The 18,125-nt window shown below is 34.8% G+C and overlaps 1 protein-coding gene and 1 pseudogene across 4 annotated transcripts in view; one reads left to right on the plus strand and one right to left on the minus strand.

Moving 5' to 3' along the window:
* Positions 1 to 18,125, plus strand: part of TC2N (tandem C2 domains, nuclear) — a 40,491-nt gene that overhangs the window by 12,269 nt on the left and 10,097 nt on the right. For 2 of the 4 annotated variants that reach the window (XM_055418392.2, XM_055418394.2), the window contains exons 2-9: positions 1,275 to 1,397; positions 2,733 to 2,966; positions 8,367 to 8,534; positions 10,174 to 10,265; positions 11,343 to 11,418; positions 12,189 to 12,289; positions 12,677 to 12,793; positions 16,090 to 16,281. In XM_055418392.2, the coding sequence (XP_055274367.1) occupies positions 1,331 to 1,397; positions 2,733 to 2,966; positions 8,367 to 8,534; positions 10,174 to 10,265; positions 11,343 to 11,418; positions 12,189 to 12,289; positions 12,677 to 12,793; positions 16,090 to 16,281 (1,047 nt within the window). In that variant the 5' untranslated portion in view covers positions 1,275 to 1,330. Of the gene's footprint in view, positions 1 to 1,274; positions 1,398 to 1,814; positions 1,933 to 2,732; positions 2,967 to 8,366; positions 8,535 to 10,173; positions 10,266 to 11,342; positions 11,419 to 12,188; positions 12,290 to 12,676; positions 12,794 to 16,089; positions 16,282 to 18,125 lie in introns of those variants that run through there. The other 2 variants (XM_055418393.2, XM_088829456.1) reach the window with 2 other exon arrangements.
* On the minus strand, positions 4,395 to 4,697 carry LOC148774499 (ribosomal biogenesis factor pseudogene; annotated as a pseudogene).

Consider the following 18,125-nt stretch of genomic DNA (forward strand, 5'->3'; position numbering starts at 1 on the left):
AGGTAGATTTTTCTGTTAGTGTACTTCCTCTGCATTAAACTCATAAAGTATGAGGTTGTTTGTTTATTGGCCCTCATAGGACCTTTGGATTACCAACAGCATTGATTTGGAAGAAATGAAATTTTTCTCACACTTTTTATGAATGCCGTATATTCTTGCAAATTTTATTTGGACATTGATTTAGCTGAAAGAGAAAATTGAGAGTGGAATTTTTTTCCAGATTTAACACTGAGATTGTTCATTTAGTAATTTTTAAACATGTTATTTTAATAACTTCAAAGGAACCTAAGTTATATAGAATTACATAAAGGAACAAAAAATCTATCTTCCTCTAAACAATTTTTTTTTTTGCTTTGGAGCCCTCATTTGCTTTAGAAAGACAGATAATATAATTTATTTAATGATACCTAATGACATTGCTGGGAGAAATATCAATAACCTCAGATATGCAGATGACACTACCCTTATGGCAGAAAGTGAAGAGGAACTAAAAAGCCTCTTGATGAAAGTGAAAGAGGAGAGTGAAAAGGTTGGCTTGAAGCTCAACATTCAGAAAACAAAGATCATGGCATCTGGTCCCATCACTTCATGGGAAATAGATGGAAAAACAGTGGAAACAGTGTCAGACTTTATTTTTTTGGGCTCCAAAATCACTGCAGATGCTGATTGCAGCCATGAAATTAAAAGACGCTTACTCCTTGGAAGGAAAGTTATGACCAACCTAGATAGTATATTAAAAAGCAGAGACATTACTTTGCCAACAAAGGTCCGTCTAGTCAAGGCTATGGTTTTTCCCGTGGTCATGTATGGATGTGAGAGTTGGCCTGTGAAGAAAGCTGATCGCCGAAGAATTGATGCTTTTGAACTGTGGTGTTGGAGAAGACTCTTGAGAGTCCCTTGGACTGCAAGGAGATCCAACCAGTCCATTCTAAAGGAGATCAATCCTGGGTGTTCATTGGAAGGACTGATGCTAAAGCTGAAACTGCAATACTTTGGCCACCTCATGCGACGAGTTGACTCACTGGAAAAGAGTCTGATGCTAGGAAAGGTTGGGGGCGGGAGGAGAAGGGGACGACCGAGAATGAGATGGCTGGATGGCATCACCGACTCTGTGGACATGAGTTTGAGTGAACTCCGGGAGTTGGTGATGGACAGGGAGGCCTGGCGTGCTGTGATTCATGGGGTCACGGAGAGTTGGACATGACTGAGCGACTGAACTGAACTGAATGACATTATGCATGATCATGTTAACTTGTTTTCTATTCTTCCAACAGATTAATATTAAAATTGGAAGTTTGTATCTTTTGCTGGATATTGGAGATTGAATGTAATGGCAACAGAATTTATAAAGAGTTGCTGCAGAGGATGTTTCTATGGTGGAACAGAAAAACACAACTGTGAGTTTTGCTTCTTTTTGATTTCAGCATTTATGTAATGTCTTTGTGGCATTTGGTGATGCAAATGTAAATGAGACATATTTTTTAACTTCACGAGAGGGTCAGAAACATAAATATGAGGCACACTAGCTAGGTATGAAAGTGTCTTGGAAAGATGAGTTCAGCATAGGAGACACTCTAGGACATTACCACAAGAAGATGGCCTGTGGTACGAAAGTTTGACGAGGATTTTAGCAGGCCAAGTGGGAAGAAGGAAGTAAGAGAAAGTGAGTGTTAGACATGAGTGTTACAGGTGGATGAAATAGTGTGAGCAAAAGTAGGGACAGAGGTATTTGGAGAATAACATACTCTGGCAAATGTTTTAACTTAAATACAGACAATTTTCAATTTATGAACAATGCTTTAAAACGTTTCCTTCCATGAATGAGTAAAATGACCAATACAGAAGAAACCTGTAACTTTATCAAGAGCCACACTTATCAAGGACTCCTGGAGATTTCCCTTGCTATTGCATGGGTTTTCTCAGCCATTCAAGGTTATGACTGGAACTTTACTTTTCTTGGTTCTTTCTTACATTTCTTAGTCTAAAGCATAGCTTCCTAGTATATTTGAATATGAAGGCTTCTTTTTCGCAATAAAACATTTCATAAATTCCAACAGAGTAGTAGTTGTGCTTTCATTCTGTCTATTTAAAAAGTACTAATTATACATAAAGATTAGCTCTAGATGTTTCTTACTTCCTCATCCTAAGTCACACAGTCTAGGAATCACATATCTTTCAAGGTAATAAACAAAAGAGGTCACAGAAGCTAGCACAGGGGAGTTGATACTAGGGTGAAAGTAAATTTTATTTTGTGGCTTTTGTAAAGATTTTTTTTGTAGACATGGAGACCTTTAGTTTCTTTTCAAAGTAGCTTTTGGTTTTTAAGGCTGAACTTAACCATTGGTATTAACAATAAGAATTGTTTTGTTGACAGTATTTTATTTAAATGACTAGATTAATATTTATTTGAAAGCACTGTGAAATTAGCTACAAAATTAACCTGTTTTCCATCTATGAACTCTTTTGTGGATATTAGATTCTTTAGAAACTGCTTTTACCATTATGATAAGTTAATACACTTTGGTAGTAATATATTAACTTCTCAGATTTGGCTAGGCAGAATTAATGTAGATTCCAGAGTGCTTGATAAGACCCAAAAGTAGTTTATGTGTCAACAGTTTCTTTTAAAATGGTTAAATAAGTACCAAAGCATATTAGGTTTAGATTACTATATGCATAAATCTCCGTGCATATTTGTGATTTTTTTCTCTTTTCTCTTCTTTTCTATGCAGTATCTGTGGAAAGAGACTTTAAAGCAGCAGTGTCACATAGTCAAAATACTACTATCTCTATACCCCCATTGACTTCTGTTTCTGTAAAGCCTCAGGTTGGCTGTACTGAGGATTATTTACTTTCCAAGTTACCATCTGATGGCAAAGAAGTACCATTTGTGGTGCCCAGGTTTAAGTTATCTTATATTCAGCCCAGGACGCAAGGGACTCCTTCACAGTTGGAAGAGCTAGAAGGTAAACAAGTAAAATGGCAGGATTTAAAAATCAACGTGCAGCGTTTAAAGGGTTATTGCTGTTGTTTAATTTGCTCTTTTATATGTTATAAAGATATAAAATATCTTTGTGTACAAATTTGACATTTCATTTTTTTAAATGTCTTTCTTCTTCTGTAGAAGAATTCAGTGCACAGTGTTTTTGAAAAGTCCCATTATGATATCTGATACCAGTCAACACATTTGTGTGTAGAATTGGCAGTTTTTACAGTAACCCACTCCAGTATTCTTGCCTGGAGAATCCCATGGTCGGAGAAGCCTGGTAGGCTACAGTCCATGGGGTTGCAAAAAAGTCGGACACGACTGAGCGACTGAACTGAACTGAGGGCTTTGCAGGTGGCCTGACAATGCAGGAGAAGGGATTTGATCCTTGGGTCTGGAAGATCCTCTGGAGGAGGGTATGACAACCCACTCTAGTATTCTTGTTTAAAGGAGTAATATAATTGTAATATGTCAGTTATCCTTCACACATTTAGAAAGAAAAAATAGAGAAATTATTCTGGTTTTGGTCAATAAATATAAGAAATATTATTTTCTAAATTTTAATGTAAAGAGAAATAAGGAAGCAATGAAGTAGTGTTTCTCCCTTCCTTTCTTTTTCATTATTATACTTCTCAGTCTAAATACACTTCCCAGTCTAAACAACCACTTGAATGAGGTAGATTCATTGGTTGAATTTTGGCTGATATTCTAGAGGCCAATGGACTAAGGAAGATAAAAGGAAGCAACATGTAACTTGTATTTTAGAAATAGTTTGTTTTAATTCATTGAAACAGTCACAATGGTTTACTTCCCTCAAAATTTTATTATGAAAAATTTCAAACATACATAATAATTGAAAGAACTTAATGGTGAATGCCTGTATATCTATCATATAGATTCTGTCATTAATACTTTTACTATATATACTTTATCATGTATCTATCTATCCATTTCCTTAACCATTAGTAATTCTTTTGAGGGTAGGGGAGAATGCATTTCAGAGTAAACTGTAAACATCAGTACACTTCTCTCTAAATATTTAAGTATATATATCATTTACTAGAGTTCAGTTATTTATAGTTTCCTTCTTTTGACATAAACTTTAAACAAAATGAACTGCCCAAGATGTAAGTGTATGTTTGTTGAGTTTTGACAAATGTATATACCAGTGTGATCCAACCTCCTGTCAAGATCTACAGTATTTCTCTAAGTACTTTTTCTGCCCCATCCTTTCTCTCTTCTTATGGGATACCAATTACACATACGTTGGACCTTGTGATATCGTCTTATTTGTCTATGAAGCTTCTTTTTTTCCCTATTTTTTTTCCTCCTCTCTATTCTTTTTTTTTTTAACGTAAAACATTTAATTTATTGTTCTTTTGGGGCAATTTGATGCATCATCAGTATATTAAAACTGAACCACTAATCTTATAGTTTCATCAACATTAGCTGGCTTGCTTTCATGACACTGCTGAGCAATCAGCTATTTCTGCAGAGGTTCAAGTGAAAAGCCTTTTAAGAAGTGTACAAGTTCCTTTTGTATATCTCCGAGAGGTATATTCACTCTATTAGCTTTTTCATCATTCACAGTGTTTATTTTGTTAAGATTAGTGGTAGCTGGTTTTGCTTTATTTTTAACCTTAAAGCTTTTTTGGCTGGCTATTTGGAATATGTTCCTGGACTTCTGCCCTCTGAGTTTGTTCTTGGCCATCGTCTCTGATAGCCTCGTGCAGCTGTTCAAGTTCCAGGTGACGCCATATGCACACATCTCCTCTGTATTCTTAAGGTTTGGTAATATTGACCTATTTTCAAGTTCACTGTCTCTTTCCTCCATAATTTCCATTCAGCCATTAAACCCATCCAGTGAGTTTTTAATTTTAGATATATTTTTCAGTTGTAATATTTCCATTTGAGTCTTCTTTTCATAGTTTCTATTTTTCTGTGGTTTCTGTCCCCACCCCCAATAATCAGGAACCTATTTCCTTTTATTTCTTTGAGTTTTGACATCTTTGTGTACTATTCTAACATTTGGGTCTTCCAGATTTGGATTCTGTGGATTGTCCTTTTTTGAGAATGAGTCACATTTTCCCATTTCTTTGTATGTGGAGTGATTTTAGATTGTATTCTGGACGTTGGATGTCATGTTGTGGAGACTCTGGAATCTGTTATATTACTCTTGACAGTTTTTTTTCCCCTTCTTTCCCTTCCTTCCTTTGTCCTTTCCTTCATCCTTCCTTAACTTTAGCAGTTAATTGACCTGGTTGTACTGTGTGGCAGATTCTGTGCCTTTGGTGGCAGCTGCTATCTGAGCTTAGTATTTTTTTTTTTTTTTTTTTGATCCTTATTGGGAGCCTGTATCACACACGTGTGGTTCAGGGATCAGCCAGATATTTGAGCAGACTTTTAGTCACAGAATTTGGGGTTTTCTCCTTTCCAAGATTCCCACCATATTTCTAGCAGCTGTGGTTGCTCTGTACTCTGCTCTATGTTCTTCAGGCCAGAAAGACTGGATTTTCTACTGGAATTTTATCTGCACCCCCCCACCCCATACAGTGCCAATTTTGGCCTGCTCAAAGGCTAAAAGTCATTAAAAACAGGTGGCCATTCCCCTTTGTCCTAAAGTGCTGTTTAGAATCCTTACTACTTTTTTTTCAGTCTCTAGTGCCTTCAGGGTATTTTGTTTGTTTGTTTTGGTTGGTTATTATGGTTATCTACAGGAGAGTTGGACTTCCCAGGTAGTGATAGTGGTCAAGAACCTGCCTGCCTAATGCAGGTGACCAAAGAGATGCAGGTTTGATCCCTGGGTTGGGAAAATCCCCTGGAGGAGGGCATAGCAACCCACTCCAGTATTCTTGCCTGGAGAATCCCATGGACAGAGGAACCTGGCGGGCTACAGTCCATAGGGTCACAAAGATTTGGACATGACTGAAGCGATTTAACACTACGCATGCACAGGAGAGTTGGGTCTGGCAGAAGTGATAATTTTTTTTAAAGAAGCAAGGAAAGATGAACCCTGAGCCTGGCTTAGCACACATCAGCTTTGATACCCTGCTTTGCACATATCAGCATTGTCTCTCCAAAACAGTCTAAAAGTTCTGATTCACAGTATACCCTGATCAATTGATCTTTCTCTTGTACTTGTTAACAGCATTGGGAGTAAACCATATAAATGGCATTGTAATCTGTTTTATTCATATCATATATCATGAAATTTTTAATGGTTCAATAGCAAAGGATAAATCATATGAAAGTACTATAAAATTTATTTAATAAATTCTCTATTCTTAGACATATAGGGTATTCTATGTATTATTTTCATTATCAGAAGCTAAGTAAGAAATACCTACCTGACAGTATGTGATAGTTTTTCTTTTGTCTTTTTTTTTTTTCATTGTATTGCTAGAAAAAATTACTTTTGAGTTGAATGAGTGAGAAATTGGTTTACACTGAAATTATAGGCTCAATGAAGATGTGATAAATCCATCTGATTTTTAGCATATTGGAGAGAAAATTACTTTATTTAATGAGTCAATAAAGCATTTTTGGTGCCTAATTATATAAATCAAATATGTATCTCTTGTATGTATGTATGAATGTGTGAGTGATGGGCTGATACAGAGATTTTGAGAAGATAGGGTAGACCACTATCAATAATGACTAAAATCATGTTTCAGATATTTGACATTTGTTATATTCCATTACGTACTTGCTGTTGGATCTGATTTTAACTGCAGCTTACTGCTTGGATAACAGAGATTGATTATTAATATTTTACTATATTTGCTTTATGACATGTCTATCCACTAAGAGAATGCATTTGAATAAATCCTGAAATTTTTAATTGGGCTTTTGAGGGGTATAAGCAGTTGTGCTACTTTACATTTAGTTCTGTAGTACTGTGGTTCTGTAAATTGAGTTATTAATCTTGAACTTTAAATATAATATCTTTTTAAGAGGAAAATTGGACTTCTTCATTGACTTACTTATAAAGGAAAAATGAAATAAGAATATTCATTTTTAGGGATTGCGTATAAAGGTAGAGAGTCATCTTTATGCTACTCCTGTTGACAGTGCTGCTCTTGTTACCATAAACAGATTTTTGTAGTAGTGTTTATGTACTGAATGATTTAACTGTTGGCTTATAAGGTTTACAGGCTTCTTATAAGGCTCTCTGAGATCACACCTCCCTCTTGGCACCCCTCTGCCTATGTACAGGGCTTGGATTGTACACATAGTTATTTGAACCAGAGTACAAGGATAAGATCTCACTTCAAAACCAAATATGTTATTTTTCTTTTCTGAACTCAGCGTGAAGCCATCTGTTTTATTGTTCAGCTTAGTTCAGAAAATATTTGTTTATACAGTGGTTTCTATTATAGATAGGATAAAAATAATTAAAAGATAGTGATGATTTAAACATTTAAAAATTTTATTTTATGTCTACATTAATTCTGTTGTAAGTCTTTGAAAGGAATTTGATCTATTGTTTTACCCTTTTAAAATTGTGAGATATAAGTGAAGTAAGACAGAAAGAAACGCACCAATACAGTATACTAACACATATATATGGAATTTAGAAAGATGGAACTATAACCCTGTATACGAGACAGCAAAAGAGACACAGTTGTATCGAACAGTCTTTGGGACTTTGTGGGAGAGGGTGAGGGTGGGATGATTTGAGAGAATGACATTGAAACATGTATGTTGTCATATGTGAAACGAATCAGCAGTTCAGGGTCAATGCATGTTACAGGATACTCGGGGCTGGTGTGCGGGGATGACCAAGAGGGAGGATAAAGGGAGGAGGGAGGTGAGAGGGGGGTTCAGGAGGGGGAACTCGTGTACACCTGGGGCGAATTCATGTCAATGTATGGCAAAACCAACCAATATAATATTGTAAAATAAAAAAAATAAATAAAGATCAAAAAAAAAAGCAAAAAAAAAATTGTGAGATATAATATACATAGACAAAAGGAGCAAAACAAATTATTTGTGATTTATTATAAAGTAAAATAGATATATGTAAAATATAAAAGTAAAATGGATGTATGGTCACCACTCAAGTAAAGAAAGAGAGTATTACCAGCAAAGCAAAAGCTTCCATCTTCCCCCTTTTCAATCATTCTAATCAAAATTCCAGTTATTACAATCATACTTTCTTGCTGTTTTTACTTTTTACCACCTAAGCACATATCCCTAAATATTGTGGCATAGTTTTTTCTGTTTCTCACTGTTTATATAAGTGAAAATACATATTGTGTATATATTCTTTTGTTATAGGTTAGTAAGTTTTTATTCCCCTTTGCCTTGGGTGCACCAGTTGTTAGCTAATAATTCCAAGAAAAGGATGTTGTAAAATTTTAGAAACACTTGCTTTCAGGATCTGCCAGAGCCTCATTTGGAGATAGAAAGGCAGAACTTTCCAGTTCAGCCCAGCATGGACCAAGCTATGATGTATATAACCCATTCTATAAGTACCAGCATGTGTCACCTGATTTGAGTCGGCGCTTTCCTCTTCGTTCTGAAGCAACAAGACTATATGGATCAGGTATGAAAAAAATTTTCGTTTTTCCTCTTTGTCTTTTCTCTTTAACAAATATAGAAATCAAATTAAATCTAAGATTCTGGAAGAAATGATTAATCTTATGATGAAAAACAATTTAATGAATGAAATGAAATGAAAAACAATTTAAAAGTAAAGAGAAAAGCTGGCTTCAGAATTGATATGATTAAATCACATCATAACTTCTCTGTGGTTTATATCTAATTTAAAAATTGAAAGATTAATGAATTATTGGCAGTTCTAAGTTCATTTTGTTTGTCCTATTTTTAAAGAAATTTTTAGATTTTGTACATATTTTATATACCATTTATCCATTCATATCTACAACAAGAATTTACTAACTGTATTTTCTGTTCTACTCAGTGAAAATGAGAAATTTAGAAACTAATGATGAGATTAAAAATGTAAACAAAAGTAGAAAATGCCTAAGTGATTACCAGACTTTTTTAGCTTACTATTTGAGACTGTATCAGTTATGGACTATCTTGTACATATCCAATCCACAAAATTTTCACTGTTTTTTTTTTTTTAAATATAACTCTCTCAACCACTAAATTCAGGGTGAGGTACTGAAAATAAAGTAGAAGTACTTATTTAAATATTTATTTCAGCACTGTGCTAGGCTATACAATTATTATTCAGAGTTTCATTCTTCAAGGATCTTATAGTTTAGAAAGGACACTAGACATACAGACTAGAAATATAATAGTACATGGAATTCAATATTGATATTTTTGATATAGTAAGTGCTCATTAAATAGTCGAATTGCTGTTAGTACAGATGACTTACATCCTCTTAGATTATTCTTCTGGATGAAGAATCAGATGATGTAAGCAAAAAGAACAAATTTTTCTTGGTTGATATTTGATGTGGTTGTGAAAGTGTGTTGTTTGATTTGTGTTGATTTCTGTTTCATACAAAAGTGAAATAGTTGAAAAATAACTTTTTAAACTTCATTGGAAGGCTTTGTCTGTTAAGTAGATTTGCATATATTATGCTTGCCTGCTGGCTCAGTGTTAAATAATCTGCATGCAGGAGATGTGGGTTCGGTTCGATCCCTGGGTTGGGAAGATCCCCTTGGAGAAGGAAGTAGCAATCCACTCCAGTATTCTTGCCTGGGAAATCCGGTGGACAGAGGAGCCTGGCGGGCTACAATCCATGGTGTTGCAGGAGTCAGACATGACCTAGCAACTAAACCATCACATATTTATGCTATTTCTCCTATAGAATTTAGTTCATGGTAATTAAGATATTTCTCCTATAGAATTTAGTTCATAGTAATTAAGTCGACTTCCTACTTAATTACCATGAACTAAATTCTATAGGAGAAATAGCATAAGTAGACTTCCGGGCTTCCCCGGTGGCTCAGAGGTTAAAGCGTCTGCCTCCCATGCAGGAGACTCGGGTTCGATCTCTGGGTTGGGAAGATCCCTGGAGAAGAAAATGGCAACCCACTCCAGTACTCTTGCCTGGAGAATCCCATGGACGGAGGAGCCTGGTAGGCTACAGTCCACGGGGTCACAAAGAGTCGGACACGACTGAGTGACTTCACTTTCAAGTAGACTTCCAGTGTTTCTTCTTCTTTACTATAAAAATAAGTAATTTTCTCATGTCCCTATGTAGTTTGTGACTTAAGGACCAACAGACTTCCCAGTTCCCCTGGGCTAAGCAAGTCTATGTTTGATCTTACAAGTTCATCTCAGCGGTTCATTCAGGTAAATAATTTATGTGAATTTAATTATAAGCAATTATTTATTTTCATGCTAAAATTCAGATATGTTTCATTAGGAACAACATGTTATGTGTCTTTTGTAGACATTTCTCTTCTAATATCTAAAGAATAAACACTTCGCATTTCCCATGTGTATTATTTCAGAAAGTTTTCAGTTGAATACTAAAAGACAGTAGTTTTTCTCTCTCTTTTTTTAAAAAATGAATTTTACTTCTCTTATGGTATGCACTGAAGCAGTCTTAAGGCAGTTGGAATTTTAAATGGTATACTTAAAAATGCTTATTGATTTAACTTTCCTTCTTGATATAACTACCTAGTTAGTAGATATTAGTATTTCTGTTGGGATATAGAACTTTATTAATATTAACACAGTATTCTATTTTTGAAGTAGAATTGAGAATTTTGAAAATAAATACTTGTGGGCCTTTTTCCTGTGAGTGTATATGCATATGTTAAAATGGAAATATATTCTTAATCATCCTAATTGAGTTAATTTTTTGTAGAATTAATTCTTTATAGCACCAGTTTGTTTTTAATGTGCATCAGAATTGTTAGAAGAACTTGTTAAAATACGGATTGCCAGGCCTCACCACCAGAATTTTTTATTCAGTAGCTCTGCACTGGGGCCTGAGTTTGTATTTCTACCAGGTTCCCAGGTGATGCTGAAACTGCTGGCCCAGGGGACTATGCTTTGATAACTACTGCTTTATAGGTTTTTTGGTAATAGGGCACTTCCAAATATTAATATATTCTGACTTTTATTAGTACTTCCAAGTATGAAATATAAACAGTAATCTCTTCCTCTTTATTACAAAACCAAACCAAAAACAGCAAAGCCTTTGCCATGTATTACCTAGTAAGAGATTTAAGATTTTCCTGATCAATACACATAGAGAAAACTTTTTCCCTCTCTCCTGTCTAAAAGTGGAAAATTCTGAGCAGTAACACTGTCAGAATGGTTAGCACTCAGTTTGATACTAGAGTGGGTACTAAGGCATAAGTTTCAGAATCCTTAACATCTGATATGTGACATCTGACTAAAAATGAATTTTATCTGTAGAGACATGATTCATTGTCCAGTGTGCCTAGTAGTTCTTCTTCGAGGAAAAATTCTCAGGGGAGTAACAGAAGCCTGGGTAAGGAATAAATCATTCTCCTTTATATTCTTAAGGGAATTATTACTACCCAATAGTAATTTGAATATATTTATGATAAGGTTTTAAGAAAAGTTTAGATGATTTTATCCATATTGGCAGTGTTATCTGCATATGAATACTCAGATCAGATGATGTATTTTTTAATGTTCAGGCATAAAGGCATTTTTAAAATTAAAAAGCTTTTGTTTGTTTTAAAGTATATTAGTGAGGGAATTTCTAGAAGCATACAGTATTAAAACCGTATCAGTGTTATTTGGGAAAGGTTTTCTTAGTTTTAACTTAAATTCTTTGGGTTATAATTGGGTTTAGTTTTTAAGCCAGTTATTTTTTTATGGTATGTCTTCTACCAGCACTTCAGTAAAGGCATTGAAGTGTGATTTTTATTTTAATAAACTTGACAACTTTAAAAAATAATTATAGCATTTTTCAGTTGTGCTCTTAAAATTGGATTATATCAAAGTTCATTCGGGCTTCCCAGGTAGCACAGTAGTAAAGAATCTGCCTGCCAGTGCAGGAGATGCAAGAGAGGCAGGTTCGATCCCTGGATCAGGAAGATCCCCTGGAGGAGGAAATGGCAACCCCTCCAGTATTCTTGGCTGGAAAATCTCATGGACAGAAGAGCCTGGAGGGCTACAGTCCAGGGGGGTCCCAAAGAGTTGGACAGGCCTGGGCGACTGAGCACAGTAAAAAGCTCAGTTGGATTGGAAGGATTGCCTAATAATTGAAACCTCTGTCCATTTACAATTCAGACACAATTACTCTATCAGGAGATGAAAGAGACTGGGGGAGATTAAATGTGAAAGTGTTTTATAATTCTTCAGTAGAGCAGATCTGGATCACAGTTTTACAGGTAAGTTAATATAGCTAATACCAACTTTTCTTACAAAAGTGAATAATTAGGGGTGTAAATTATAAGCATCTACTGTTGCTACCTTCAGAAGAATGGGTCAATATCTTCTTTGGAACTTAGGGTTCTATAATATTTTGTAGAAAATAGTATTTAATAAAGAATCTAAAGAAAATCTTTAGATATGATTAAAACATGTTTTCCTCAAGAGGGAAATTGATATGATGTGTAGAACATTAATTGTCAGATTATTTTAATGGAGATGAAACAAAAGATCTCAGTTGATTAAGGTTTACTTTTATAGTTTTATTTGTCATTAACTCAAGAAACGTATCAAATATTTTTATTGTCAGAGTCCTCTGTAAAACTCAAACTATAATTTTTTTTTAGTGCAGAGATTTAAGTTGGCCCTCTAGGTATGGAGATACTCCTACTATTTCTGTAAAAGGAATACTGACATTGCCCAAACCAGTGCATTTCAAATCTTCAGTCAAGGAAGGCTCTAATGTAAGTGTTTGTGTTTCAGTATCTTTTTATGTTTTCGTCATGTTTGTCACTTTAACCTATGTAAAGAATTAGAATACGAAAGTGTTTTATTTTGGGGAAACTACAAATTATGTATGCCTTGCTTTTTTAAAGAATTTTGAGCCTCAGAAATACTTGATATTTCATTGTCCAATATAAGATGCATTTAAAAAGAAAATCTTAATCACTAAAATATTTATGAGTAATATTTGATGAGAATATTTACTTTTCTTGTATGTAAGGAAAGTAAGAGTCTTATTTTCATTCTCTCTCCCCTATCCCAGTTGACTTTGATAAATAATTGCATGATTGTAGTTAATTTATTTTAAATGCTTTCCATGATCATAACTGGAAGACTTATGATCCTGAATTTGTTTTATAGATTCTAGATTTCAATTTAAATGTATCTGTATTCCTATCTTCTGATATGGATTGAAAGGTTACTGTTTTTCCATACAAATGAAACTTATCTTCTATGAGAACATATCATTTCAAAATAAAGTAATTCAGATGACTAATAAGCATGAAGAAATTTACACTCACTAGTATTCATAGATATACAAATTTAAATTACATATTGCTTTCTCTTTCTTTACTTTTTTTGCTTATTAAAATTAGGAAAGTTGTATGAGCACTCTAGCCTATAAAACTATTTTGGCAGTTATTTTGACAATATACATTAAAACCTTAAGATTATACTAAGTGAAGTAAGTCAGAGAGATAAATATCATATGATATCACTCATATGTGGAATCTAAAATATGTCACAAATGTACTTACTTACAAAGCAGAAACAGACTCACAGACAGAAAACAAATTTATGATTACCAAAGGGAAAGAGGGTTGGGGAAGGATAAATTAGGAGTTTGGGGTTAGCAGGCTCAGTGGTAAAGAATCTGCCTGCCAGTGCAGGAGACACAAGAGAGGCAGGTTTGATCCCTGGGTCAGGAAGATGCCCAGGAGGAAGAAATGGCAACCCACTCCAGTATTCCTGCCTGGAAAATTCCATGGACAGAGGAACCTGGCAGGCTACAGTCCATGAGGCTGCAAAAGAGTTGGACACGACTTAGCAACTAAATAACAACAACAGATACAAACACTATATGTAAAATAGATAAACAAGAAGGTCTTGTTGTATAGCATAGGGAACTATATTCAATATCCTATAATGAACCATAATGGAAAAGAATATGAAAAAGAATATATATACATATATATAAAAAAACTGAATCACTTTGCTGTATATCAGAAACTAACACAACAAAAATCAACTGTACCTCAATAAACAATTTTTTTAAAGGAAAAAACTTTCAAATATTTATAGGTTTTAACATAGTGTTTCTACTTGGATCACTTCATGGAAATAATCTAAGATGCAAACAAAATATATATAAAGTATTCCTGGCAGTTTTGTTCATAGGCTGAAAGCTGGAAACCATCTAAATGTTTGCCATAGGAGAATGATTGAGAAAACTCATGGTATTCCATGTATATTAGTTTCCTATGGTTGGTGTATTACAAACTAGGTAGCTTAGAACAACAAATATTTCTCTCTCACAGTTTTGGAGGAAGTCTGAAGTCAAAGTACCAGCAATGTTGGTTGCTTCTCTGAAGGAGAATCTGTTCTATCTCTAACATGCCTCTCTCCTAGCTTGTGGTGATGACCAGCAATCCCTGTCTTTCCTGGGCTTCATTCTAATCATTGGCTTTCATTTTCACCTAGCTACGTGACTTTCATCTCCATGTGTCTCTATGTGTTCACATGGCTATCTTCTTACAAGGATGCCTGTTATATTGGATTGGGGTCCACCTATCCAGTGTAACCTTATCTTAACTTCACAAATTGCATTTTCAATGACCCTATTTCCAAGTAAGGCCACATTCTGAGTTACTGATGGTTAGGACTTCAACATAACTTTTAGCAGGGGGACACAATTCAAACCATAACACCATGTGATAGAATATTAGGCAGCCATGAACAATAATGCTTAGGAAGAGTTTTTAAGTACATGGGAAAATGTTCTTAATAAGTGAAAAGGCAGTAACCAAAATTTATGTGTTATATTAGGATCTTACTTTGTGAAAATATGCATTGTAGAAAGTCTAGATGGAAATAAATCTTAACTCTAATTTTAATCCTGACACTCACAGATGAATATTTCCCAAATTAAACTTTTTGATTTTCAAATGAAACTAAACCAACTTGGGAAAAGTTAGGGGGAAATGTTTTCAAAATTCTTTATTTATCAACTTGTTTAGGAGTCCTCTATTATGACAGTGTAAACCAGTACACTTACTTCATTTATAAGCTCATTGCATATGAATTTAAAAATTAAACATTTTATGTATACTGTGTTATTGATGTGATCTATGGTTTGAGACTGAAAGAAAAAGATAGCTCAGGTGGTTGGGAAACTCTCAGAAACACAATTCTGTACACAGATATAAGTGATTGTAATAAAAGTGAACACTTGGGCACAGTATCTAAAACATTGTTGTTAGTTGCACAGATATCTAAAGGCAAAAAAATTCCCCTTCAAAAAGATGCACTAAAGATGGAAAGAAGGAAGTTTACAATCAAAAAACAGTCTAGTGTCAAGAAGATGTTAGTTCACAGTAAACCAAGGTTTTAAAAAACTAAAAGAACATCTGAAAATAGTCTGTGCATGGAAAACACTTCCTGCCTGGAGTAGAAGATTATTGGAGAAGGTAGAAGTTGAAACTCATATTTTGCTTTGTCTTCTCTGTCAAGGAGATCAATTTTCATTTTGGAAAGAGTAAAGATAAACCCCAAATTAGATGGGAAAAGCTTTAGACAGACTAGGTCCTTTAAAGAAGTAATTCAAGTCTCTTAATGTGAACAAGTTAGATTTTGCATACAGAGAGAGCTTGCATGAGAGTCTTGAAGTACTCTCGTTAACTGTTGAAGAGCTGTGGTGAACAGTAGGAATGATGCTCCAGAACCAAAGATGCAGAACAACCTCATTTTCAAAAAGGGAAAAAGCTGTATTCTGGTGAACTTGGTGTTAATGCTGACTAAATTCCTAAGTAATTATAAGGATTTGTGAAACTAAGACGAATAGTATCTAGAATAAATTTTGGAAAAACAAGTTGGCCAGTCTCATTTTCATTTTAAAATATTTTTTATTATTATAAAAATGTTAAATTTGCCTTTCCTAGATTATAAAATGTTATTTTTACTTATAATGTGTTGGCATATGACCCTTTTTAAAATATACTATTTACATGTTTTATATTTTTATTTATTTTTATTTTAGAATATTGAATTTATGGAAACTTTTGTATTTTCTATTAAACTCCAAAGTCTACAAACTGTGAGACTTGTATTTAAGATTCAAACCCAAACTCCCAGGAAGAAAACCATTGGAGAATGCTCACTGTCACTCAGAACTCTCAGCACACAGGAAATGGATTACTCTCTGGACATATCACCACCTTCAAAAATTTCTGTAAGTGATATAATATGTAATGTCAAAGTATTCCACATTTTTAGAATTACTTACTGGATGAATTTTTTTTTTAGTATAATTTGAGCATGAGATTATACTGAAGGATTAGGAAGGCTCTCAAGCAATAACACCATAAATGTAATGTAAAGAAGTAATAATTATGTCATTATTTAACTTTTTTGAAATTGATAAAATGTTAACAGAGCTGCTTTTCTTTCTCCATTGAAAAGTAACAGTAGGCTTACCTTCTCCTAATACCTGTTTTATTAATGTTTCATACTTCAAAATAATGGGCTTTCCCAGTGGCTCAGTGATAAAGAATCCATGTGCAATGCAGGAGACACAGGTTTGTTGGATCCCTGGGTCGGGAAGATCCACTGGAGGAGGGCATGGCAACCCACCGAGTATTCTTGTGGAGAATCCTGTGGACAGACGAGCCTGGCAGGCTGAGGTCCATGGGGTTGCGTAGTTGGATATGACTGAAGTGACCAAGCACAGCAAGGCACTTCAACGTAAAAACCCTCTAAAAGTGAATAATTTTAAAAAATTATTCATTTTTTGTTTTTTTTAAGTAGCTGATAACATAGGAAAAGCAAGAAAGAATTATAAACTCCAAACTCAATGGGAGATTGCCTTGAAATAGATTAGGAAAGTTTTAGTCATGAGTAGGTACTATCCTGCTGCTGCTAAGTCACTTCAGTCATGTCCAACTCTGTGTGACCCCATAGACGGAAGCCCACCAGGCTCCCCCGTCCCTGGGATTCTCCAGGCAAGAACACTGGAGTGGGTTGCCATTTCCTTCTCCAATGTGTGAAAGTGAAAAGGGAAAGTGAAGTCGCTCAGTCGTGCCCTGACCCTTAGCGACCCCATGGACTGCAGCCTACCAGGCTCCTCCATCCATGGGATTTTCTAGGCAAGAGTACTGGAGTGGCTTGCCATTGCCTTCTCTGAGTAGGTACTATATCTGTCCATAAATTGGGTAGAATGGAGAATCTTCCAGCTGGTACTTTTTTGTGAAGGACATGATTGTCTATAGTGCTGACTTTATTTTTGAGGCCCAATAGTTGCTTCTTTCAGTTAACCAGCTGAACACTCTCTAAGTTGTCTAGAAATTCCTAATGATTTAATTATGTAGCTTCTGTGTTAGGATAACATATATAGAAATCAGTCATAACCCTTTTTAAGGTCAAACTTACATGTAATTTTAAGTTTACGTAGGAGTCATATTTTACCTGTTTTCAAAAATATTTAAGGTGACTTGAAGTGGTTCTTAAGCAGGCTACACATTAGAATCACATGGGAAGCTGTTAAACATGCCTACACTTAAACCGTTAAATCAGAATTTGGGAAGTAGTGAGCCAGAGGCATTTGTAATTTTCAAGTTACTCAGGTGATTCTCATGTGTAGCTTTGCTTAAGAACCACTGAGTTGAAGTGAAATTAGGGATTAAAAATAAGAAAGATTACTATAATCAAGAAGAGTTGAAAAATCCTGTTATTTCTGATCTTTTATTTTCTCTTTTCATTCCAAATCTGTTTTCTTTATAGCATTTACTGTAACTTAGGCTTCCCTGATAGCTCAGTTGGTAAAGAATCCATCTGCAATGCAGGACACCCCGGTTTGATTCCTGGGTTGGGAAGTTCCCCTGGAGAAGGAATAGGCTACCCACTCCAGTATTCTGCCCTGGAGAATTCCACGGACTGTATAGTCCATGGGGTTGCAAAGAGTCGGACATGACTGAGCAACTTTCACTTCACTTTCAGAATTACTTAAGTTACTATTTTAAAAAGAAAATAAGACCTGAGCTTCCATCTTTTTTCTTCATATTTTACTGTACCCTTAGT

Source organism: Moschus berezovskii, chromosome 21 (genome assembly GCF_049115385.1).
Source record: "Moschus berezovskii isolate FMDL1 chromosome 21, NW_MosBer_1.0, whole genome shotgun sequence".
Classification (NCBI taxonomy): Eukaryota; Metazoa; Chordata; class Mammalia; order Artiodactyla; family Moschidae; genus Moschus; species Moschus berezovskii.